The sequence below is a fragment of the Convolutriloba macropyga genome, chromosome 12 (genome assembly GCF_964194025.1).
Source record: "Convolutriloba macropyga chromosome 12, txConMacr16.3, whole genome shotgun sequence".
Lineage (NCBI taxonomy): Eukaryota > Metazoa > Xenacoelomorpha > Acoela > Convolutidae > Convolutriloba > Convolutriloba macropyga.
The window spans coordinates 55,203,407-55,231,135 of NC_134479.1; the positions used below are offsets into that span (position 1 = coordinate 55,203,407).

At 34.2% G+C, this 27,729-nt stretch overlaps 1 protein-coding gene across 1 annotated transcript; it reads right to left on the reverse strand.

Annotated features, from left to right (window-relative positions):
• Nucleotides 1-455: 455 nt before the first annotated feature.
• Nucleotides 456-26,961, reverse strand: LOC142350829 (chymotrypsinogen B-like). The gene is made up of 10 exons (XM_075402790.1): nt 26,859-26,961; nt 26,610-26,632; nt 26,195-26,299; nt 20,840-20,855; nt 20,161-20,245; nt 17,756-17,868; nt 14,381-14,590; nt 12,346-12,416; nt 2,737-2,866; nt 456-811 (listed from the first exon to the last, which is right to left on the reverse strand). Exons 1-10 carry the CDS (start codon nt 26,911-26,913, stop codon nt 555-557), a joined length of 1,065 nt encoding a protein of 354 aa, XP_075258905.1. The 5' UTR covers nt 26,914-26,961; the 3' UTR covers nt 456-554.
• Between the last annotated feature and the right edge of the window lie 768 nt (nt 26,962-27,729).

The following is a 27,729-nucleotide window of genomic DNA, read 5'->3' on the forward strand; positions in this document are numbered from 1 at the left end:
TCAAAAAAATCGATCTAGTTGCTTTATTCCCGTTATGGATATTTTCCTTTTGTGCCCCCCCCCCCCCCCGTACGTTATGCGCCCCCCCCCCCCAGTGGCAGAGTACGTGCCATTACATATTAAATCAATATGTAAAAATATGGCACGTGCGTCTGGGGGTTGCAAGTAATGTGCGCCAGCTAAGCTGGGGGGGGGGGGGGGTGGGGAGGAGGACAAGCGGACGGAAAAGATCCCCAGTTATACACAACTTCTTTTATAATTGATAAATATGAATAACGATTAACACTAACTGGTCTCTGCGAAAAACTATAATGAGCCAGCCACTGTCTTAACTGGTCTCTGCCTAAATTAATAATGATACCCTGGAGAGAAAAAATTTTGAGGCTGTTTCTGTTTGCCCATTTTTGTTTGAGACTTTCGTATCAGGGGCAACTTTGGACTCAAAACTTGTTGAGAAAACTTCAGCTATTAGTTGATCTTTCAAGGCGCTTAAACGTTAATTCAAAGAGAACAGCAACAGTATCCCTCATGTAATTGGTATCGTTTCTGCAGTTTTATCCACCGCCCAGCGTGGGCTTAGTCACATGAACTGAATAAAGAAAGCTGCCCACAAGCTTATGGAAATGGTCTCTCTGGTTTTGGTCGTATTTTCGGGAAACATCGAACACCCCATCTTGGAAATAGCTCATTTTGGTCGTGAGAAGTTTTCCTTGTGGCGTGTTGCACTTCCCATTGTGGTGTACACTAAGAGCCGCCAAGCAGACAACTTCGCCAGACTCCTTCTGGACCAGAACTGGACTTCCCTCGTCACCTGGAAAATTATAGTTGCAACCAGATAAATGAAATTTGATACAGATTGTCACAAAACTAAAAATCTTGACATTCTTAACAAAGTTTGGGATAGTTCTTAAAAGATTTTTTAAAATTGTTTTTGAGCTAGATCGATACATGTTTCGGTAAAATCATAGTAAACAAGTTATTTTTTTAATTTTGGTAGAAATATTTTGACGACGTATATATCTGGACGTCTTTGTCATCAAGAATCGACACACGATCTTAGCAGGAAGTGCAACAGAAATGTTTCCTCCTAATTTCCACCAATCACAGACTGAGAAGACTGTGATTGGTGGAAGTTTCTCTTGTATATTGCGTATGCTCAATACACTCTAGTCAGTCTATAGTTTTAGATACACTATATTATATGTATATTCTTGACTCCGGAGCTGTATGACTTTATAACCGATATAATTAAACTTTATTTTCAAAGTTTTCCAGAGTCAGTTAGTCAAATAGAAATAGGTAAGTATACATTGATCGCAAAAATTAATAGCGCTAACTCTACACCCCTTAAGGCTGTAAAAAGAGCCCAACTAGGGTGAGCCTTAGAAGTTTCAAGTTTCGTTTCCCAGGGAAACCGTTCCCGGGAACCTCAAATCTGAAAAAAAAACGTCTGATAACAGGGCAAGGTGTGAATTACCTCGGAGGCAATTCCCCAAATCCAGGATTTTTCATAAGTTTGATTGGCTGATGAATAGTTTGAATTGGCAATGAAATATTTGTTCAACAAAAATCCTGAAATCAGGAATGTTTCCAGACGAAGATTTCAACCTATGTATGGTTTTAATTTTTAAAGATTGTAAACCTTAGGTTATCAAACTTCTTTGACAAGTTAACAAACAAGGTTTCATAGTATTCGCACAAACCACTGAAAGAAATATCAGTTATATTACTTCTCTTTTGAAAAAAAATATCATTATAGTTTAGATAGTAGAAACAGAGCAAAATAGCAGTTTTTACCATAACGGCATAACGGGGAAAACAAATGCTAGGAATTCCAAAAAAGTTTCCAAAAACAACCTTTTAGGTGTGCCTTTTTGACTCATATTGTTAATGCGCGTGCACATAATCATGTACTCAACAGTTGTTAAATCGTAGGCTATTTTTATCGCTACACTGTTTTCTTAGCGGTGAATGTATGTAATTTCACCATTAGAATAAGCGGTGAACTTACAAAAAATCACCACATTTAACCTCTATAATATATAACTTCACCGCTAAATATTGGCAAATCTTACAAAAATTCAACACGCATATCTTACAGAAAGTAGAGAGAAGTTGGTTTAAATTCAAAACAATCTCTGAGAATTAAGTGAGAAAAAGTTGACAAATAAGTGGCTGACATGTAGGAGGTGCGAGGTTCGAACCCGTGATAGGCCGCGAATTTGTACTAAGAGGTGAAATTTGCTCACTTTTTGTAAGTTCACCACTTACTCTAGCGGTGAAATTGCAGAATTTCACGACATTTCACCGCAATTTTATGTACGAAATCTGCGGTAACAAACGAACTTTTCACCGCACATCTTAAATATTTTTCCGGTTTTTCCTCGTCCCGTGTGAGTAGTGTGTGCATAACCGCTCCAGCGGTATAGCAGACATACATACATTGTATGTAGTATATACAAAACTTCCAGCTTTATCACTGGATCTTGTATACACCCGTTACTTTGTTGACACATGGACAAGGTACTCTTATTTACTTTATTTTTAGGATCTATTCTGTTTTGCAAAACCCCGCCCCCTCCCCCAGCTTAGTGAGCTTATATTTTTACGCCCCGAGGGGCACATGCTATTTTCTTGCATAGTAACGCGCTATATAACAACGTATAATTTGGGGCGTAAAACACACTTGCGAAACAGAATAGATCCGATTTTGATTGTATAGAATCATATACTAACCCTCGTATTCACACTGATCGGACGAGTCAAAACAGAGGTAGCTGTCAGTTAGTTTCTCGGGGATTTGTCTGATCCAGGAAGACTCTTCCTCTGATGACATGTCACACTCAACGGTTGTCACCACCGTCTCCTGGTTTGAAAAATAATCACTTGTTGACCACATCTCAATATACTTCTTTTATTGTACTCCTTTTTAAACATGTTTTTTCGCCTTTTTCTCCAATTCTACCCGCTTTTTTCCTCTGTTTTCCCGCCGTATATAGGTCTGACAGAAGGCTAAGAGCACTGACCAGAAACTCTGATTTTCATTCAGTATAGAGTGCCCCAGACATTTGAGAATTTTTATCGTGTAAGATCTTACAATTTTCTTACAAAATTGTCTTATAAGTACTAATAAGATTATGCGTGCCTAACTAAGACTTTGTAAGACATTTTATCAGGTCTTACACCATGAAAATTTTTTCTCATGTCTGATAAGATTTTGTTCGATAAAATATATTTTGTCAGATCTTACAAAATAAAAATTCTGCCCAATAAGATCTGACACGATAAAAATTCTGCTTGACAAAAAATGTTTATCGTGTAGGATCTTATAAAAATCTTATAAGATCTTGTAAGACAAACATTCGGAATGATATGACTCATCTTTTTGCTAATATTCTTATCAGATCTTATACGATAAAAATTCTCTAAGCATGACAGAGTTGTTTCCAAAAAGCTACAGCATTCAAGTGTCAACAAAGAAAAAACTATCTTATATTGTCTTTTAAGACTTATATGATATTGTGAAAAAGGTTATTCGAGTGTTAGGGTTTTTTTCTGAGGCGTTGATTATCGAAGTGGGCTGTAAAAATTTTTTCAAAGACCAAAACTATCTTGGACTGCTAAGTTTTGACATAGTGCCTAGTTAAGACTCAGAATAATGCTGCGGCCAAAATAGAATCAGCAGGCGTTTTTGTTTCATAATTGGTTAGTTTATCGATTATTCTTTACTTTCATAGGAACTTGATTAGGTTATACGGTTATTTTGAAATCATAAAATATGTCTTATCAGATCTTCCACGATAAAAACTCAACCATGCCTGAACCTTGTGTAAGCTCTGATAAGATGCTTATCAGATCTTGAAAGATAACAATTCAGTAAAATTGAATTATTATCTTATAAAATCTGATAAGATACTTATCAGATCGTGTAAGATAACAATTCAGCAAAAGTGAATTTTTGTCTTATAAGATCCGATAACTATTTATGAGATCTTACACGATTAAAGTTCACGTAGGGCAGAATTTTTTTATCGTGTAAGACCAGATAAGTTCTTACACGATAAAGATTTTTGTTCAGCATCTTTTCAGACCTTACACAATAAAATTTCCAGAATCACTGGTATGGTTTCAAATTTCATTTTTTTTTCTGAAATATACTCTGATCATGTTAAAAAGTGACATGATCAGAAACATGTCATAGTAAAATTGCAGAATGGAAAGTCTCAAAGAATTTCGCATAGGATTTGATTTGGCAAAGGATAATTAACTTTAAATTTTGATTTCAGGTTAGTGCAAACAATTGTATTTGACTCTACACTACTTCATTTTGGGAGAAAAAAGTTCTATTTGAGTGTTATGGTTTTATTCAGTTTTTATAAAATACATATGGTCTAATCAGTTTTCCCAGAAATCAGCGAGTGGTTCGCCAAAGTCCACCCGGACAACAGTAATCATTTCTGCACGTGGGCGCCCTTTGAGCTGATAGGCTTGCAAATGCCCATGTTTCGCAAGAAGCGGATGGAGTGAAATTGATTTTAAAGTGAAAGCTTTCAAAATTTATGAAAAGTTAACTTAATTTTTATACAAACAGTTATCAGCAACGATATACAACTAGTTTGGACAAGCAGTGATAAATTTCTGTTCTGAAACATTAAAACTAATCGATAAATGAATTTAGTAGCAATTTGTGGAGTTCTCTTACAATTTAATTCAGTTTAATTGGTTGCATAAACTAATGTAAAAAATTATTTTTTGCAACATTTAAATCGATTTCAAAAGAGTTTAAACAATTAAAATTGTCGCAGAATAGATTTCAGTCGTAAAATGGATATAATTGATTACATTTTATCAACAAAAACTGTATATTGTCATCATTAATTTCTTTTTTGTCAATCGCGGGAATCGGCTAGATTTTCACATATAAGTTGTCTCTGAAAAAGTTAACTAGCCATTCGAAACGAATAAAAGTTATGATCAAAGAAACGCAGTCTAGAAAACGAACAAGACCTTGTAAAACGGAGAAAAGTGGGTACTGGGTACAGCGGATCAAAATTTTTACCATTTCTTAACATTTCAGAACTGCTTCATAGTTTGTTTAAAAATGGGTCCATGGTTAAAATTCTGTGACCCGGAAAAAGTTATTGGTTCACACGAAGAGCCCTAATCTTGTTTCTATCTTCACGTCAACCTCTAATCCTCCTGTTCACCGAAACGGACGTTTGGCTGAGATTATATATGTATATATATATATATATATATATATATATATATATATATATATATATATATATATATATATATGTGTGTATATGTATATATATATATATATATATATATATATATATATATATATATGTATATATATATATATATATATATATATATATGTGTGTGTATATGTATATATATATATATATATATATATATATATATATATATATATTATATATATATATATATGTGTATATTATCACCTTTTTATCATTTTTATCTGCTTCCTGACTCTATTTGATGTTTTCTATAGCAAAAAAATAGGTTTGAGGTTTAAGAGCCATTAGGTTCAGAGCTATATTTGGTTAAAATGTTGCTATTCCATTTTTCTGTGGTAAATTAAATTTTTTGTTAAAAAACAAAAAAAAATTTAAATTTTTTGTTTGCAAGTCCAACCCGCCATTTCTTGGCCTCCATTCGACGCGTACTGTAGTTGTGCTAAAAATACATGCAAGTCTTCGTGATAGAGCCGTACTTGGTAAAAAAACATTTTTCTCGGTGAGAACTTTTTGGAGTTGTAACAGAACAGCATAAGAGATACCCAAAAATTGTCATCTGAACATATACAATCAGTTAATTTACTCAAACTGGCCAAATTCTGGTCATAATTGAAGATAAAATTTTTACGTTTCAGTTTTCGAACTAGTTTAGTCTTCACTCATTCAAAACACAAAACACAAATAATATGATTTATTTGCCTGTTTTCGTCTATACCAATTGCAATTGCGAATATCATTTATTATTTGCGGTCAATTCAGGCTGTTAATGAGAGTAATCTTTTTTTTAGTAGCAAAACTGGCGTTTATACTTTTGAACAGTTTACAGAGAAAAGTTTGGCTTCAAAATCTATGACACAAAACATAGAAATTGCACTACTGTTTAATGCAGAAACTAGTATACCTTTAGGGAAAAGTTATTAGTATGGATGTAAGTTATTACGTTTCACTGTATTCAAACAGTTGACCTATAAACGCTCTTTTATTGAATGAACTAAATCGATCCGTGCACAATAATTTGAACAAGTTTTCCCAGTTTCCGTATCATAAAACCTTTCTTGTGAAGATAAAAGCAATGAATACAGATAACAGCTGTCAACTTCCCAGCCTGTTAACTCATGACGAATGGAAACAGCTAAATGAAGAAACTTCCTACAAACTCTATGTTGATTTGTCTAAAAAGTTACATCGTAAAGAATTATTTATTGAACAAGTGTTAACGGGACTCAGAACGAAAATTGATGTTCATCCCTGCCTTGGAGGAGAACAAAACAACAATTCTGAGTAACAGTCAGCATCACCCCGATGATTTCGGTTTGTTCCAGGAACAGGTCAAAGATTTCAAAAAAAAATGAGTTCACGACTTTGCAGTGGAATTGTAATTTGGGTAAAAGCATAAATAGCAAAGCTGTATGACGATGCAATTATTCCATTGGACGTTGCAATTCATGCCTATGGGCGTTCCTCGACGCTTGAAAAACTAAAAGTTGTTGACAAGTATGAATCAAGAAAACTAAAAACCCTAATTCTGAAGGATGGGACTTATAGCGTTTCAAAATTGTCCAAAAATGGTAAAGATTTGTTTGCTGACTATCAAAAACTGGTTGATAAATGCATGGAATAAGTTCCTCCCAATTCAAAAATGGTGCTGTGTGAAATTTCTCTTTTTAGGGAAATACCTATAGACAGTAATAAAAATGAAAAATCGCAGTTTTCAATGATTTGCTAAATAGTACTTATGGAAAAAGTGATAATGCAATTGTAGTGCTTAGGCTAAAGGATATTATTCGAAGTGTTCCAAATTACAATCCACGCATCACAAATTTAAACAAACTGTACCATGACAAAATTCATTTATATAATAAGTTGGGGACACAATTCCTGAAAAACGAACTACAAGATATATATTGAAAACCTCAAATGGGGTTATTGACCTCAATAAAGTAAAATCTAACGCTTTTTATTAAATGCAGAGCAAGTTCTCTAATTATCAGCTACGCTACTTTTCTCAGCCTTCAAACAACAACCAATCTTTTCATCGCTGTAATCAATAATAATTGTTGTCAAACCTACACATTTAGATGAAATAAATGGAAATATTTTGATTGCTTGTTTTGATTCATTGGGCACGAACGGTTTGACATCAATACCTTAGTATAATGTTGAAAGCTGTAATTCTGATAAATTTATGTTATTATTTTTCGACGGGGCAAACAGTGGTGTTAAACTTTACAACGCCACATAGCCTGACTTACAATTCTAAATTGAAAAAAATTGATAATTGTTTGATAAAAGTTGACCTGCTAAAGGTTTTCGACTTTGTATTTTTCCCCATCGGGGCTCTTTTTCCTTTTATATTATCATTTACTTACGTTATTTCATGGGGATACTGAAAGAAACCCATGACCTTAGGGAACTTTACGCATTTTCCACACAAAAAGTAAAAAATGGGCTATACAACTGAAAATTGTTCATGCTAACTGTGAAAGTATCCAAAAATTTCTACAGTTGAAGAAAAGTTTACTCAATGATATTGGTCCAAATTGTTTTTATGGTTTAACAGAAACCTGGTTGACCAGTACTGACAGTTATAGTTTCTATAACTCTCATCCCCATCAATTTGATATCAACAGATGTGACCGACAGGATAAAAAAGGCGGAGGATTATTTTCATTAGTACCAAAATTTTGCAATTCGAAAATCAGGAACGACCTTAACAACGATGTCCGAAATTTTTGAAAGTATATGGGTTGAATGCAAGTTATCCTCTCACAAAAGTATCATGATTAATATTTCTTACGATCCAAATAAACAATTTTGTCCACAGTTATTGAATGAATTGGCTTTATGCATTGATAAGGCTTCCTCTGAAAAAAATCAATATCCCTTATAGGAGATTACAGCATTTATTACTTGAATAACAGAGAAAAACAAAAACCGGCTACAACAATTCTACCTTTCGACTTGCACTTGTTGAAATCATGAGCTGCAACCAGGCATCAGAACGGTAGCTGCAGTTTATCAGATCATTTAATAACTGATAATGGACCGAGAGTGGACTAATATTATGTATTTGACTCTCCTATGAAAAGCGATCATCTAGCACAAATTCTATTCACTGATTTTACGCTAACTCTATAATAAAAAACCAACCAGGAATTGGAAATTTGATAAGAGTTATTGCGATCCCCTTAAATTCAGAAACTCTCTAATTTACATTAACTGGAGCCTCATCTATGGATCTAATGATGTCGAAGTAATGTTCTCACGTTTTGAAGGTCTGACTGCAATTGTAATCAGATTTCATGCACGTATCAGAAAACTTCAAACGTATACGAAACAACAAACCTAATTTTTCACTTGCAGATAAGTTTGTGTCAAAGAAAACAAAATGTCTCTATGAAAAAGGTTTTTTCACTATCAAAGAATATTGATAATTTCCTAAACTAGAAGATCTGACGAGTAAAGAGTATCTGAAAGATTACGAATTATTTCAGACACAATTGATTGAGTCTGCTTACAGCTCCAGGAAACAATGGAATCTGATCAACGAAGTCAGAAATAAATCTAGAAATGGAACAAAACTTTTCTCTTTAAAATTGCTTAGAGGATGTAAAAACTGACAGCTGAAATTGCTGAACTACAATTTTAGTAAACTTGGTGAACATCTTGTGAATGAAACAACCATTAAACAAAACTTTCATCAGGTCAAACCTAATAGGTTCTAGTTTCGTTTCTTTACCACAATTGAGTGTCGTAAAGCTCTTAATAGCCTCAATAAAAACAAACCTTTGGGTCTTTAGACTATTCCGGCTTCGTCATTAAAATATGGTGCTCATTTTGTGGCAGAGCCGATATGCTTTCTCTTTAACGAATTTCTTAAACAAAACAATTTTCCTTCTATAGTGAAGTTGGCAAATATTACACTTATCCACAAAAAAGGAGAAACTGAAAATCCGCTGAACTATAGGCCTATTTCTATAACGCCCGCTTTGCCAAAAGTTCTTGAGTTATTAATCAAATAAAGGAAAAGAGGAACTCCTATAAAAATAAAACCTCATATCGAAAGCACAGTTTGGATTCAGAAAAACTTTCCATTAATTGATGCTCTTGTTTATCTGACAGAAACTTTAAGACAAAAATTTGATAAAAAAAGTAAGCACTGCAGCGTTTTTAGATTTGTCAAAAGCTTTGGATTTAATTGACAACTCGCTTTTACTAGAAAAACATAAACACCTTGGCTTCTGCCCTTCGTCAGTCCTTTTCATTATGAGTTACCTCAGTAACCGTCATCAACGACTAGTGATACCAGAAGCTGAATATGACTGGCTGGAGGTCAGGCAAGGAGATACACGAGGTACAATTTTAGGGCCACTCCGTTTCAATCTACATGTATATGATCTATCAAATTTCATCAACTGTATTTTAATCCAATACGCTGACGATGCTGTTTTTCTTACTTTCGTTGAAAAAATTACTGATTGCAAGCCACATTTAGAGAAATCATTTTCTCTTTTTGTTGATTTTTTTTCATACCAATCTTTAAAAACGAGTTCAGAAAAAAAACGGAGTTCATTGTCTTTGGCATTTCGTCCGGAGCAGAGTCTATTAAAATTGACTGAGCGAAATATCGCGGAGTTAGTTTGGACAAAACGTTGTTGTACCAACAACAAGTTAAACAAATACTCAGCAAGATGGCACAAGGAAAAAAAAGTTTTTATGTCCTCAATAACACAGTAACATACAATTTGCGCGAAATCCTACTAAATTCTCTTGTAATTAGTCATCTCCAGTACTCAACTGATTTGCGCTCGTCCATTTCAAAAAATCTTCTGACAATCTTAGAAAAGCAACTCAATCGGGCAGCAAAAACCTGTTGCTTTCATCGATTTAACAATTCCTCACTTAGTATCAGACTAAATAATTATATACTGCCAATTAAACAATTGCTTGAATACAGAACAGCCCTGTATGTTAATCTACTCTTCACATTTAAGAAACCTGCCTGCCGCAGAATAACAGGACTTAGCTTGCCAACCTATAAGTTTTAGAGACATTAAAGAACGAAAAATATTTTTCTTGACGAGAGCTCAAATTTATCATGGCTGGACAAAAGTATCATCCGAAGAGGCTTATCACTTAATAATTGTCTTGAAAAAAGCTTAAAAGGGAATGAATCCAACAGGTGGGTGAAAAAGTCTTCAAAAACTACTTTTTCTAACTTTTTCAGAAGGACCCAATGGGAATCATTGTCGGCAATGTTTCTTGGAAGGCTTTTAAGTTTAACTAACGCTTCATTTTGAGTTTGTATTCTCACATGGGTGCTTAGAGTTTGTTTCTTCTACCTAGATAAGAAAATCTTTTATCTGTTACTTATAATTTGTGTTATATCTTTAATCTTTACGCTGCCATTTGTGTTAGCTTTAGGTCCCTTGACCTATTTATACTCATTTGGAAAATCGGTGTTTTTTATTCGATGTCTTTTGCGGATATCTTAGTGTCAAATAACATACTGAGAAAAGTTTTGGACTTCTTTTGTTTATTTTGATAAACTTTCTTTCTTGAACTAGTTTATCAGTCTCTTAAACTTAAAGAGAACAGATTTCTAATTGCGATGCCGTAAAAATGTTGTTAACCTCTTCTCGACCAAAGATAAAATTTGTTGGCTGATCGATCGCCTTTTCTTAAACGCTAAGCGCTTCAGGTCATTTAGGCTTACTAAAAAACGATAAAGTTGTTTTTTTTTAATAAGTAGTCTTTTTATATTTATACCGAGAAAACTGTGTTTCAGTAAAATTAACTTAACGTAAGAGCATTACTACAATTTTTAGAAAACAGTTTGGTTTTTTTAACGATGCAAAAAACGCTGCAAAGAACTCGTACTGATATCGGTTGTGAAAGGTAACTTAGTAAGAATTTGGAGTTTTGTATTTTAGAGTTATAACACAATCAACGGATATTTTTGGAAATGTTTTCCTACCCTCTCCCACTTTTTCTCTCTCTTTATATCTTTACTTTAGCAATAAAAAAACATAGAACGATCTGAACAGAAAATCGATAGCGAGAAAGCCAGTTTCCGACAAACTGTCATTTTTTCACTCTGCTTCAGACGTAGCGCAAAAATAGTCCTACAAAGTGTTTCATTTCTTCGATTTATTTGTTTTTGTTTTTTGGCGCGATGGACCGATCACGTCAATTTGATGTCAAACATCATAAAATTGTGTCTACAGAAGCTATTAAAAGACTGCGCTCCAATCTAATTCAGGTTCTCAAAAGTGGGAAAAAACATATTTTCTTTTTATCTCAATGATAATATTTCCGCCCTCTTCGGCAGAAAATATAACAGCCGCTATATGTTGATGAACGACTTTTGTCTTGTTATAGATAAAAACTATAATTATCAGACCAAATTTAGCACAAAGATATATACTTCAGATATTGAAAAACATGCGGATTTGTACTTGTGGTGAAATTATGGGATTAGTGAGTAGTAAAAAAAACAATTTGGAATGCTCATAGAATACATATTATTTAAAGTGCACTTAAATTGATTGCCATAAACCATTTTTTACCAATAAAAATAAAAAGACCGTTGAACTTCTTGGTATCAGAAATCAAATATTTTTTAGCAGTTACAAATGAATATTTTCTTCAAAAAAGCTTAAATGGTTAATTTGAGGTCTAGGGCAGCCCAACCTAGGTACAAAATTTGAAATCAAAAACGTTTCTCATGCGTGATTGAGATGTTCATTTATCAGAAAATATGAAAAAAAAGCAAAGAATCTTTTGAAACGTTTTGTTAATGAAAAGAAATTTCCTGAGAAAGCAGAAGATTTGTTGAGAGAAAAGATAAGAAAAAAATCTATCGTGTGATTTGTCGTCTTACGATACTTTCTATTCTTCAAAATAGTCTCCCTGACTTCATTTCAACCAATTTTACGCTTTCAATTCCTTTACTTTTAAATTGATTTCTAACTAAAGATCGACAGAATTTTAATAGCAAATTTATCCTAAACAGTTTTTCATTGTTATCTTAAGAATCAACTGTTGACGTATTCTAAGTTCTCTGTGCTCCTACCTCAATACTAGTCGGTTTTTCCGCACTGTTTTCCTCGTCGTACCCAACTCCAATCATGCGAAATAGAAATTCTGAAACAGGAAAATCTTGGGTTATATTTGGTAACTTTATAAGGAACGATACCTTTTCGTAATACTGTTTTTGGAAAGGTGTTTTTCGTATTTTTTAAAGGTTAGCCCGATTTAACACTTTGTTTTTGTCGAAAACTAGACAGATAGAGAGAGAGAGAGAGAGAAAACAATTTAGTAGTACATTCAAGCCATATTTGTGCAGACATGACGGTCTTGCATGCTAATGTACATAGTGTCAGGATCAGCAAAAATATATATTTTTTTAAAAACTGTGAACTAGCAACAGAAAGTCAGACCTGATAAAAATTGATAAAAAATCTTTTTGGGAAACGCGCAAGACCTACTGTGTGATAGATTTTGTTACTTCAAAGATATAGATAAACCTTTCCATAATTCAAAAACTTTTGATTAAAAAACTATTTGGAAGACATGTTATAGCCATTCTTTGAAGAGTTATTTTACCTGATATTTTAACTGACCCCAAAAAATCTAAAAAAGTAAGCATTTGCAGAAAGGAGCAGAAAAAAGCTGTTTTATAATTACCAATGGCAGAACTACAGTGTATCATTCGTTGACTTAACCTAATAAGACAGCAAATTGTTACACCAGCGGAAACGCATATCCGTTTCGCATTGCAAGGACACTAAATTTGACTTTTTGTATCTACTGAATTTGGAAAAAGACTGTCGGAAACAAATTACTTGTGTGTGGCTCGACAACCCGTCACATTTTTCCGCCCCTGAGAAATTTTGATTAGCATACAATTATTGTGACGAACAGTTCTTGCATACACCAAAAAAAACGGTTCAACAATTTCAACAACTCTTATTGAAATAAAGTTTTTATAGGAACAAAAGGAACTGAAAAAAAAGAATGTTAAACTGAGAACTTCAATATAAAACTTTCGAAATATCACTGAACCGAACTTAATCAAGTTGGCTAAGTTGGCTGTTTCACTTTCCCGTAGGGTGATGGCAGAGCAATTCAGCACTGATTCAGTCGAAAAACTTTCTGTCTTTTAGTATTGCCAGCACTCTGTTCATTGTACAGTTTACACTGGGCAGCCTTGATTTTTGAGTAATATCCACAACATAAGAAAATATGTTCAGCTGAACTCCGGTTTGCAACAAGCTTTGCTTCATATTCGATTCAAACTACCGTGTGGGTACTTTAAATATTTGGTTTGTCTAAAAAGTCGTAGCCACTAAGCTAAGTGGGCTAAATGTAATAATACGTGGCCGGCCAATTGGCCGACATACAAATTAGCCGACACACCTTTTAGCCGACACTTAAGCAAATATAGCTACTCGAAAACAACAGTTCGTGATAATTACCAGCGCACTAATTGGGTAAAGTAGCGTCCCTTAGTTTTAGAACAAACAATATTTGGCTATAACTACTAACTAATTTGGCCATACTTCAGCGGCCCGTGGGACTTGATATAAATCTATCACAACCAAACAAATTATTTCGGCCGAACATAATTACTTCGAAGCTTCTAATAACACTACTTAAATTATAGTGTTCCAATTTTGGTCATTTTCACGTCGTCTTGATGAAATCTGTCGGCCAATTGGCGGGTCTTCTAATTTGTGTGTCGGCTACTACCCCTAGCCCCGTATAAATAATGTGTATGCTACTATAGTAATAATCAGTTATAAGCCACAAAAGTGTGACATTATTCTGTTCAGACTTTTTTGGGGTATGAGTAATTTTCAGACAGGATAAATTTAGCTTGGCCGAATGCTATAGACCCAATATAGTCATAATGACGAAAAACTGCACATAAAGAACCATAAAATATTCTGATGATGCATAACGTACTGGGGGAACAATCGGAAAGAATTCCAAAAATCTAAAGTTAATGAATTGGCAATTTTTTTTATTACTTAACGAACCGGTAGGGTTTACAAAATGGGTTTTCATTTGGTCCCATTCTAGTTCAAAAATGAATTAGTGCATACCACTTGATCCCGCAGTCGGTTCTTGGCTCGCCAGACACAAGTCAATTTTTTGTCTATAGTCATCAAACACAATGTGTTCTCGAAGTCGTAAAAAGGCAATGTTGTACCCATCTGAAAGGTATCCATCGAATCGTCGGTCGAAAAAGATTCTGTCGATATAGTGTAACTTGCGAGTTAATTTCCTGTCATGCAAGTCCAGAGTGTAGTCACCTGAAACCAGAAAAGACCACGTTGAAAACAATACTGACTCAATTTTGATCTGTGACGTGGTTACTGAATTTTACTGAATGAGATCAAAGTTCATTTAATTTTCTTCTGGATCAGAAGATAAATCAGTATGAATCACTGAATTAACTCTGAATCAGACAAATTCAGTGCAAAATGTGACCTGAACTAGACTGACTCAGCACTGAATTTGCCTTTGAGTTAGGTAAGGTGGGATCTTAGATTTTGATCATTTCCTATTTACAAATTAAATCTGTCTCATTATTATAATTTCATAACAAAGTTATGTCTAACAGAATTCAGCACACAGCTTTGTGAATACTCAACAATTGAAAACTATGGAAAAAAATTGCTTTCCTAATTTTATAAATGGAAAATTTGAAGCGTTGAGCATAAATGCATATAGAAAAATTTGTTCAGGATCAATCATTCCTGATTGTTTTTGAAACGAGGATAAACGAAAGACACAAAAAACAAAGAATTTAGTCATCTACCAATATTTATTTCGAGAAAAGAGACGAAAGCTGACTCGCGTGTCAAAAGAGCGAAGTCAGAAAAGGGGTACCAAACTGAATCAACATAAAAACAAAAGGATTTATCCAAATTTTTTGAGATTTTGTCTGCCGTTGATTATTCTACTTTTCAATTTTCTTATCATTTTGCGATTATTTTTTCTAGAAGGAAACTGAACAAAATATTTCAACAGCAGTTTAGAGAAGAGAGAAAAACAAAAAAAACGACACTTATTTCACACTTCATTTTTTTCAGTTTTGTTTGAGATGTTTGCAACATTTAGACTCCAAGAAAACAGGAGAGCAACTTTCAACTGCAAAAAGTGAGATGAACACCTTAAGTAATGTTCTAAAACTTTTTTGAAAAAACTATATCTCGATTTTGAGAATTTGTGAGGAAAAATCAGAATAAATAGGAACTCTAATAAAATACATTTAGTATATCCAGATAATTTTCTGATATCTTCGTGGCCCAAAACAAAAAAGAACATGATGAAAATATTACCCGGAAAAGGTGGAACAAATATGGGTGAATAGTAGCGATTTTGGAACAACCAAGAAGTTTTGAGTAAGAGATCTTCTATGCAGCTTCAAAACTTTACCAAGTAAAATTATCATTAGGATGGTAGCTCAGGTAAGGTTTTTGTTAATAAGCAAAATAAAGAAAGCAATGAAAAACCAGAAAAAAACCTTGTTTAGAATCCTGGGCAAGTTTAGTTGAGCAGAAAATCCACAAAAATTCAGTCTTTTTTCGAAGTTTAAAGCCACGCATGTTTCTAACGGCAAGCAAAAAAGAAATTTAAGAACTTCTACATACGATCACTATTTAGAACCGAATTTTAAACCATTTTCAAAGTGATTCCTACGAGCATCTTTTTCAATCAACCTTTTTTAATGTGGTTCGACAAACGATTTGTCTTTTGATAGTTTTTGAAACTTTGTCGTAATAGTTTTTTCTTCGCAACTTTCCAATAGAAAAAAATCAAATCAATTTTTCAGGACTGCCTTGTATAACAACCCGATAATAATTTAAAAAAAATTCTGCTATCATATTGCGTCATGAATAGATCTAATGGATCCATTTTTATTGCGATTCTCATAGTTACGAAACAAAGAACATATTTATGTTTTAGTCTTCAATTAACAGATCATATATGATTTTTTCTGCAACCGTAAATAACTCAATAAATTTACAATCAAAAACAGTCACCAGGAGATCACGTAATTGTCTGAAATCTCATTTAAATTTTCAAGAAATAAAAGCAAAAATGTGATCAGATAGGCAAGTCTGTTCACATCCAAGTAAGAATCATATGAAGTTGTAATACGCGTAGAAGGGTTTCCGAATCTACCTCCAATCTACCACGACCATGCATAGCCAATAGATTGACGGAAAATAGCCGCCGCTGAACCCATTGGCTGACGTTGCATTTGAAACACTTTTAAATTGATGAGAGAAATTGACGACAGTGTAATTTTCCAAGAGACTAAAACTGTTCTGTTTGGATTCTGTTTCAATGGTTTTCAAATTAATCTTCTTGGTTGGAGGAAAATAATTCTCATATCATCGCCAAAAAGAACGACAAAAGAAGTTAAAATCCAAAAAAGCATCAAATTATTATAAAAACAGTTGGCACATAAGCCATCATTAATAATAGCTAGATGTCGAAGCAAGTTAACTGACAATAATCAGGCTACACCAGAAGGCCAATGGGGGCAGTTGTTTTCTAGAAAAAAGCGACAGGAGCACAAAAAAAACATCAGAACCCAAAAACTCAAATTTTTACAATTACTTTTTGAAATGAAAAATTTTGAAGACGCAAAAACCATTTCCTTCAATTAAAAAGAATCATTGGCTTCTTTATGAATACTTATAAACAACAAATATGTGATAACAACCTTATGAACAATAGAAAATTGGCAAAAAGGCTACCAATATGTATAATAAGGATACCAAAAGAACAATTTGCTTCAACATCATCATCGAAAGCATCAGCTTTTGATAGAAACATATTTTATTATTTAGACTTTATTAGGATAAGATTGACCTGACTATTAATGAGAATGATTCGGACGACAACAAAGTACAACAGAAACAAGCAAAAAACAAAAAATTACTTTTGGGTTTTTGAAAACAAAAATCAGCTAAAGGTCTTGAATTTCACTAAGAATGAACTCAAACTTGTTTATTGAGTAAATAGTGAACGACGAAAATTAAAGTCGTCAGCACTAAGAGAGAGCACAACAATAGGAGCTAACTTCAAAACTCTGCGACAATAAATCATCGTTCTTTAATTTATTTTATTTGAAGTATAATTTATTTAAATAGTATTTTTGAGAGACATACAGTAACTTGTAGTATAATAAAAATAATGAAAACAATAAAAATAAAACTGAGAGAGAGAGAGAGAGAGCAGTGAGAAAAAATATTTACTGTAACTCAGTCAGAACTTTTTCTTTGAATTCTACGTAATTAGATAATTGTCCGGAGACGACTGTTGTCATTGACAATACAAAAACCAACATTGGGCAAAATACAAATATTATAAAAGACAGAATGGGTAGAAAAAAATTATAAAACTACGAATCCGAAGAAGGCAAATTAAACGAAGCCAAAAAAAATGTAGCTCTTTCTCACCAGTCACAACAAACATGTAGTCAGTATGAGCAAAGGATTCTTCGCTGCTTTTCCACAGACACCTTGCAGCTGTTATCACCATGGTTTCGTTCAAAATGGCGCCTCCACACACCCTAAATGATCGCTACACGGATAATAAGAATAAAAAGCAATACTGTACTTTTAGTTATTTCCCCTTATACCTTAAGGGACCAGAATTAATGGCAACCCCCCGTTGAAATTTTTGTCAAAAAACATTCGAAATGATCGCTTTTAATCGGTTTTTTGAGGGAAAAATGGTCGAAGCCTTTAGGTTTTTTGACCGGCTTCAGCGTTTTTGATCGTTTTTTCGACATAGGAAGTGATATTTTTTGAGCGTTTTTTGAGAGTAAGAAATCACCGTTTCTGACCGTTATCGGAAATTAATTAAATGTAGGAATTTCTTTTATCTGCTTTGGGTGACAAACTCAATTCCTATATTTACCATTACTACCAGTTTCGTGGTCATAAAACTTATAGCCCCATCCCCCAGTCATAGTAAGCATGCTGTAATGACAGATCACAACTTCTTAGGTTAAGGGGGGGGGGGGGCTATAATGGGAAAACCAAGGAAAAATTATTGATGGATTGTTTTCTGCTGTGAGTTGACACAATTGGCAAACAACTGTTAACAAAGACTGATTACAGAAGTATAGCGCTCTAGAAGCTTGATTTCAATTGAGAAGAAAACAAAAAAAATGGAATGAAGTTCAATACAAGTCTATCGGCACTTTTTTGTTTGCGACCCCGCTCAAAATATGTTATGCAAGAAAAGAATACGTGTCATTAAATAGTAAATGAATATGTTAAAACATGGCAGGTGCGTCTTGGAGGCGCAGGTAATATACAACCACTACGACTAAGGGTTCACAAATGCAAAAGATCACAAGCGAGGTTGAGGTCCAGACCCAAATTGAGTTATGGTCAGACCCACTCGAACGCACACCAATGTATTCCTAGACCAAAATTACAGGGTCTGGACAGCAGTTCGAGTGCAAAATAGTCTGGACCATGGTCTGATTTAGATCTGATCAGAGATCAATTTGGTCTGGAAGGTCTGATAATAGGTCACTTCGGTCTGAAAGATCTGATCAGAGGCGGATTCACACGCACTTGAGTCTGATCAGAGGCCGCATCAAGTGCTTTTGATTCTTATCACAAACCATGTCGTGTGCACAGAGCAGTTTTTTTGCTTTTTTAGTGAGTAGGTGGTTATGGCTCTCCCGCGAGCCGAAGGAAAAGATATCCATTCTGATCAGAGACTCATTGCAGCCCATTGCCTCTAATCAGAACGATCAGAACAAAAGAGTCCAACCAGTAGCCATTGGTCGGTCTCTTTATAAAGAACCATAGCAACTGTAGATTCAGACATTTCTTATAATAAAATCTCAAACTTTTTCTATGGTGCCGGCAAATTTTAGAAATGGCATGCAAAGTTTTAAACTTAAAAATTTCTGTAAATGTTTTATTTCACAAAATCACTTTCGATTTTGAATTGACTTCATTGAATTTTCTGCTGGAGACATTGGTTTTTATGAAAGGCATATACTATAACGATAATTAAAGTCTCGTGCTTGTTTAGGTGTAGTCTCTGATCAGAGGTCACTTTGGTCTGGAAAATCTTACCAGTGCGCAGTTAACACTGAAATGTCTGATCATAATCTGTTTATAGTCTGGACAATGGTGTGAATTTCAGTCTGATCATAAGCGCACTATAGTCTGGACTGTAGTCTGAGTACCGTGAGATCAGAAGTTATCTTGGTCTGGAAAGTCTGACCAGAGTGCAGTTAACACTGAAATGTCTAATCATAATCTGTTTATAGTCTGGACAATGGTGTGAATTTCAGTCTGATCATAAGCGAACTATAGTCTGGACCATAGTCTGAGTACCGTCTGATCAGAAGTTATCTTGATCTGGAAAGTCTGACCAGAGCGCAGTTAACACTGAAATGTCTGATCATAATCTGTTTATAGTCTGGACAATGATGTGAATTTCAGTCTGATCATAAGCGCACTATAGTCTGGACCATAGTCTGAGTACCGTCTGATCAGAAGTTACCTTGGTCTGGATCATAATTATGTATGGATATATGCGTCAAAAATACAAAAAATATTTATACTTCAGACCCTCGTACCTTTATGTATAGTTAAAAGTCATAGGGCAACTCAATGAATTGATCTAAGCAAAATTTAGAAAACACTCAAAATTATACAATGAAAAACTTCTAAATTTTTGGTAAAATTTGTACTCATTTCTTAAAATAAATAATACATTTTTTCGACTGGGGTATCTTTTCCAGAAATGCCGTTTCTTTCCATTAGCTATTTTTAATCAAGAGTTTCCTTCAACTGAAAAAAAACACTGAAATGTCAGGAAAAAAACTCACGAGAAAACTTTCTCTCCTCCTTGCCAAGCATCGTAGACTTTGACGTAGAACGGGTATTTTGTTGGGTTCGATTTCTCATATGTTCCTAAAACGTTTCAAAGTTGAAAACTCTACTGCTACTGAGGCAAACAAGGACGATAATGCTTTGCTTTGATTCAGTTGCTAAAAAACTTTAACTAATGAATGTAGAAAAAATTATGAACTTCATGAAATTTCAATTCCATCGTAAGTGTACAACCGAATCGGTTCGGAAGAATCGTTTTATACTGTTTTTTCCTGAACTGTCTCGTTCAGACTGCCGCCTACAGACCTGTTGGTTGTCAAATCAACAATTATCAGGCAGTGATTTACAGACGGAAATGGGATCTTTTCCGTTTGTGCCCCCCAGTACGTTATGCTCCCCCCAGTTACAGAGCACGTGTCATTACATAGTAAATCATTATGTAAAAATATTGCACGTGTATCTGGGTGTTGCAAATAATAGGCACCCACTAAGCTGGGGGGGGGGGGGCACAAACGGAAAAGATCCCGGAAATGTATTTCTGGTGTGCTCGATTCGAACTCTAATCTAATCTATAAGACAAGTACTTTGCATACATCTGTTCATATGAAAACAGGTACTGATGATTTAGTTTTATTAACGATATTAACATCCATTACCGAAGTATTCTATACTTACTTTCACAGAACCGCAACTAAAACAAAGAAATCGTCATAGGATTTGAGCTCAAAAAACAACTTATTTGTTTTCCTCTGTCAAGGACATGCTGACTTTTGCTCGATTTCGAGAAGAAAGCCGGCAAAACACAATAATAATCATCTCAAAACCTGACGGAAGTAATCGACTTCTCGAAAACGTTCTTCATAGCAACAGAACAAGCGAAACAAAAAGAATAAATTTTAATATTATTTTTAATAGTGTAGAATCATAATCGTTCTAAGCACATTCTCCGTCCCAATATAATTCATCAATATCCTCAAAATCTTCAGGGAAAGTCTATTGAAAGGTTGACCAACTGCATCTGGTCAAACGAATATACACTCAGTAAGATTTCCTTTATTGCCATTACATATATTACAAACTTCTATAGTTGGACACGCCAAACATGAAGTTTTTTGTGCAAGACTTTTGATTACAAGCACAAACAACTTCATGTTTGCCCGGGTTGAGAAAATGCAACAAAATCGACGCAAGAAGCGTCTTCTTTTGTCGAATTTCCTCGTTTCAGTCGGTTTTTTACGAAGGAAATGTCGATTACCGTAGTTTTTGTCGGTTTTGTCGTTTTTTGATGTAAGAAGGGTCCATTATCGTGGTGTTTTCGTCGGCATTGTCAGTCTCAATTTGTTTTAAATACGAAAGAAGTAGAGTAAAATTAAATGACTGGTGGTGCAGTGGAGGTGTTGCGATCAGAGACTTAAACTGTGAAACCTATAGTCTAATTCTGACCAATAGAAAGAACCTTTCAACTTCGTTAAATGTAACGCTTATTTTTACCTTTGATCCTGAAACGAAAATGGCTCATTTCATGAAATGTCGAAAATTAGTTCAGAAAACCAGCATTTTTGTGGGCTTAGAAATAGTTTTAACGCCCCCCATGACAAATTATGTGCTTAGAAGAGTCTAGTCTATCGTGCTAACGATGCTAAATCAACCTATGTCGTAATGCGGTGTTTAAATTCCTTAAAATGTGCAGATTTGTCTAAAAAACCAGTGAACACGCGAACTTTGACCCCAAATTTCTCTCAAGGTCAAAGAGTTAGGACCCTAAAAGGGGCGTTGGCACACTCCCTTCTAAAGTTTACAGTTATCAATTTACTTATTTTAATTTCAACAGATTTGTGTAGCCGGATTGCATATAGAACTAATAGATACGGTTTTCATATAGCAGAGCTTTTTGGTGACTGCAAATTGATTTCTTATCAATTTTAGTCATTTAAATTCAAGTTTTGCTTGACTCTAAAATCGACAAAATTAAAAGTAAGTCTAAATTTTTGGTCAAAAAATTAGCAACAATGCTATCATTCACTGTTGCCTTGTCAATTTTAGTAGTAGAGTAAACATAGCTTACAACTATAAATAACTTCAACCTCAACCCAAAAAGTTGCCGACGTTTGACCCAACGGACTTCTAATAGTTGTAACGAGATGTCAGTGAATTGGAGCGCGGTGATAAACCAGTCTATGATGATCCAGTGAAGTTCGACTAATAGAATTTGAAAATTGGTTTCTGTTTAGATTCAGTTCAGATTTAGAGCGGTCGCAACTTTTATAATGATTCAAATATATGAAATTAAACTGAAAAAGTATAAAATAAGAAAACAGTCTTGCTGAAGGCAGTTGTTGAACAAAATAGGAGTAGCACTTGTTAATAATTATCGTTTGATGTTTTTTTTTCAATTTTCACAATTTTTCAATTTTCAGAAAAAAAAATAAATGTAATTGCTGTTCCGTAGCAGCGCCAACACCGCCCATCCTATTTTGTGGTCTCAGTATCACCATCATGAAAATCTGTAGCCAACTTCACCCCTGGTGAACTCCACCCTTATTCACTGCACTACCCCATCGTTAAAACTATAGATTTTCAAACCCAATTTTCACAAAGTTTTTTTAGGATCTATTCTGCCCCCCCAGTGTCTTTTATGAACCCCAGTTACAAATTATATGTTGTTATATAGCACGTTACTATGTAAGAAAATAGCATGTGCGCCCAGGAGTCATAAAAGATTTATTCTCACTAAGCTGGGGGGGGGGGAACAGAATAGATCCGTTTTTTGAAACAATCGGCTGGCCGAACGACTTCTATCTTATTATATTTACGTACACTTTCCTTTGACTATTTCAATCATCGATTCCATAGGGGGGGGGGATATTTACGAGTTCTTCTATTCCATATCATGTCGGAATATGTACGAACAGTTTTCGTCTCATATCAAAGTGACGTTCGTTGCCGTTTTCTCGACAAACAGAAAGTATTTCCTTAAGAGTGGTGCCATTGTTTGGAGCATTCGTGTATAGATAGAATAGGGTTCAGATCAAATTATATTGAGCCCAAAAAACTAATTCATTTCGTCTGGAGCCCCATAGAGCTGAATCTGTAATCAAATGATTCAAACATGCATCGTTTTTAAGATAGCAATCTTGGTGTTACTGATGAAGTGCTCAGAACAACAATATTTACAACATTTCGCGTTAAACAAATTCTCATTGTCGTACCTGTGACTGCGTTAATTTGAACTTCAGAAAGAAAATTTCTTAGCAAATAGATTGAAACTTTTTCTGTTTGGAGAGAAAACTGTAGTCTTCCATTTTTGCCATTCATAAAGTTTTGCCATGATCTGAGATAACTCGTGAAAAAGATTAGATCATATGCCGACATCATTCAGATTAATGTGACTCGCAAACATGATGACCAAATGAATCAACGATCAAATTTTTGAATAAAAAACTTGGGTAAAAAATTGAGCATTAACCGGCAGTGGTTCTTGACTGTAAGAGCACACTCATTAGTTATGTTCTCAGGCATTAAAAAAAAACGCGTAAACTTTGCAGATTTTCAGCAACTTTAAAAAAAGACTTGATCTTTGCCTTTTTAGCGCATCTGACGTCAAATGAGTGCTGAAACTGTTCAACTTGAGTTCAAATGCAAAGCTTACAAAGAAACCTTTTTGAAATTATGGAAAAGTTACCAATTTCGAGAGGTTATTTGAGGAAAAGTTGCAAAAAAATTAGTGTTTTTAGTACCATTATGAACATATTGATAAATATTAACCTCCTTTCAATAATTTTTCATGATTTCAAATATAATGAGGAGAGATAATTGCCTAAAAATCTGAAATTAGGAGAGGAGACTGCTGAATAGAATTAGTATAACTGATTAACTTGTTGAAAAGGAGAAAAAGGAAGTTTTGAAAGAAAACCAAAAAACAAAGGTTGAATTATCAGCAGATATGTAGAAAATCTTGAAATTGTGATCAAATAGTGCTGAAAAAATAGAAAAAGTGAAAGAAGTTTGCAGAATGCTTGTATGTGAATTTAGTTTTTTTTGCGGAAAACGATTGAAAATTCAGAAAAAATGACAGCAAAATATAGAAATTTTTATGGAGCGAGTAGGAAAGATGTAACAAGCATGATAAAATCTGCAAAGTTTGCATGATAATTGCAAAAGTCTGTGTTTTGGTCTATTAAATACGTAAACGACAAGTGGTAAAAAAATTTGATCGAAAAGTCATTTATTTCACAAAATTGTCAGAGTTTTGTAAAGAAAATAGGACCACACAGCCATTCAAAACCCTTTTTCAAATAGAAACTTTACGACAAAAACTTAAGTTCTTTTTAATACTCGGGAAAATGGTGTATTGAAATATGATTGTTCTCTGCTGTTTATAAACGGGGTTCAGACTGAGCCAGGCTGGCGGATGTCTTGAATGAACTTAGCAGAGCTGAAAGCGAAAAAATTGAGTGCGGGTTATATGGAAGATGTGAAAGGTGAGTAGAAAACTTTTGTTCCGAGTCAAAATAAAATGGTTATCTTGCATGAATCTGCGTATACTTGCATGATTCTGGCAGATTCTTGTATGAAGATGCATATTCTTGCAAGATTCTGCCCGATTCTTGCATGATTATGCATATTCTTCCAATATTCTGCCAGATTCTTGAAAGAACAGGCATATTCTTGCAATATTCGGCCAGATTCTTGTATGAAAATGCATATTTTTGCAAGATTTCAGCCGGGATCTTGCGGGATTACGATTTTTCTACCAATAATCTTGCAACTCGACCACCTATCTGCACAAGATCATACAAGATGAATTCATCAATGCGAGTAAATCTGACAACGAGAGATTTGCTCAAAAGCGCTTTCAAAGTCTTCAGAAAATCGTAAAATCAAAAAGTGGCACATTACACGACCAAAACCACTTGGTACTGAGAATGTACGTATTTTCTGAACACATGTATTAAGATCAAGAAAGTAAAGAAGAGAGAATAAATCCGACATGCCCAAACGCTGGTTTATAAGTCGTTAGTTTTTGCACTCTGATTGTGCGAAAACTAGCGAAGCGTTTTTTACTCCATTCCTTTGATCTCGTCACCGACTCTAATTTAGTCATTGGATGGAAGGGGACTAGAGGCCATTGAACGCATTGCTATTGTTGCTAGAATAAGCAAAAAGGACATAACGTATTTAGCTGCGATTTCTTTGCATTTGACTGCAAAGTTTGCTTTGTCACAGATTTCCGCAATTGTGGTTTTCAAAACGTTGTGCAAGCTTTTAATGTTCACTTTTTTGGGTATTGTCAAAAAAACCTAAGCATAAGGTGCTGAATTGGATGGTATGAAACTGTTTCAGATGTAAATAAATTTTCACATTTATTTTGATTAGAAAAGGTAGATTAATCGTGTAATTGTGTAAATCGAGATAAAGTCGAAGGAATTGAGTTTATAACATTCATTTTATTTGTGTTGATTATTGTGCTCAATTGAAGATTTTACATTAATTTCTTCAGATAATTTATATTTCCAGAAATCATATCTGTTGTTTCGAGTTTTTCATCTGAACCAATTTTAAAAATTTTTCCTGCCTCTGTTAAAAGAGTATGATTAAGGGATTTGAATGGCTTCTTTCATTACTATTGTCATCTAGTTTTGATTAGATAAAGTTACAAACAATTGTGCATATTGGTGATTTTGGTGCTTTGAAAATAGCAAAAAAGGAGTCTTATCAGTTTTCTCCTGATTCAGAGAAGAAGGTTCCTTTCATTACCTTGACCTCAAAATTGGCAAATGTTGATTGCTGAATAAAATTTTTATGCAATTCTTTTAGATTAACGTTTTTTTAAAATCTGAATATACGGTGGTCACAGTTAGGTTTTTTGTTTTGTTGTTACTTTACAAGTGGCCTACTCAAACGCATAATTTGCTTCAAAACTATTGAATGTGGTATTATGTCCTCTTAGTCATAACTCCTCGTGGATATATAGCAGCCTATAAGTTTAATCTCATATAGTTTTAGGGGTTGGAGTTGGAAAGTACTCACATTTTCAGCGCCCAACTCCCTCGGAGAAGTAAATTCTTCTCTCTGACTGTTCAAGTTTTCGATTTCAGTAATCAGTGCCTGCTTTATGTCTGCATCGTTTGAGCTCTGCAAAATACAGCAAAGAAATGAAAAGAAAAAATAATATTTGGTAAAATACAAATTTTATATTCTTGGAAATTTTCTGAATTTTAATTAAAATCAATTAATCAGGACGCCGCAAAGATTTGAACGAAACTATTTATTTCGTTGTTCTGTCGAGCCTGTAATTTAAAAAATTTTAATGCTGTGATACTACAAAAACTACAATAAAAACTACAATATAAGTTGCAACAGAAGGAGAAAAATTAACATTTCAATTGCAAAAAAGTACCTCATTTTTGTTACGAGATAATTCTGAAAAGGAGTGAAAACTTACCCCAAGCACTACACCTGCAATTCCTGCAACACAAAATCAATCAATAATGAAAGAAACTGAAAGTTTTATTTTGTTTAGAAAAAGTAATGATAAAATCTGTTTTTTTTTTATTATACCCCGAGTAAGGCCTAAAGTACCTTCACCTAATTAACATAAATACACCAGAATGCAGGGCTATAGTATCGTGGAAGGGGGGGGGGTGGGAGGGGAGGGGGGGGGGCTATATTGTAAAGAGCCCGGAAAGCTTACCAACTAAAAACCAAAATGCCATCGAAGCACTATCGAATTGGCTTCGGAATTTCATTGCACTGTCCACCGAGCTTGTTAAAATCTAACTTTTCAAGTTCGTCACTTCAACTTTCTGAGATTTGAAAATATAAAGTAAGTTCTGAATGCAAAAATTATCATCAGTTTTATTATCCGAACAGGTCCGAATTTTTGTACTTCCGTCCTCAAAACATAGATAAAACAATTTTTGTTTCTGGCGGCCGCTGAGAACAAGAGGCCGCCAGAACTGGTTACACACGTGATCTGGCGAGTCAATATGCTCCCGTTTTTTGCATCAAAGCTAGCCGCTTCCTCAGCCTGACTTCAGGTTCTGTATTACACAATTTAACAGCTGTATATTCCGATGTAGTTTTTCAATTTCGGAATTACATAATGAAAGTTTTCATTAAATATTCCTTGGAATGTAGTGTTAAAAAGAAACAGGGGGAACTGTTTTTAACGCCCCCAGACATTTGAGAATTTTTATCGTGTAAGATCTTACAAAAACGTCTTAAAAATACTTCTAAGATTATGCGTCGCCTGACTAAGACTTTGCAAGACGATTTATCAGGTCTTACACGATGAAAAAGTTTTATCAGTTCTGATAAGATCTTACACGAAAAACGTTCACTTTTGTCTGATCTTATAAGAAAAAAAATTTGCATTATAAGACCTTACGCGATAAAAATTTGGCCTGACAAAAAATGTTCATCGTGTAAGATTATATAAGAATCAGAAGAGATTTTGCAAGATAAACATTCGGTAAGCTATGGCTCATCTTTTTGATAAGATTTTTATCAGATCTATGCGATAAAGTTTCTGTAAGTATTTCTGAAAAGCGCCGATCCACATT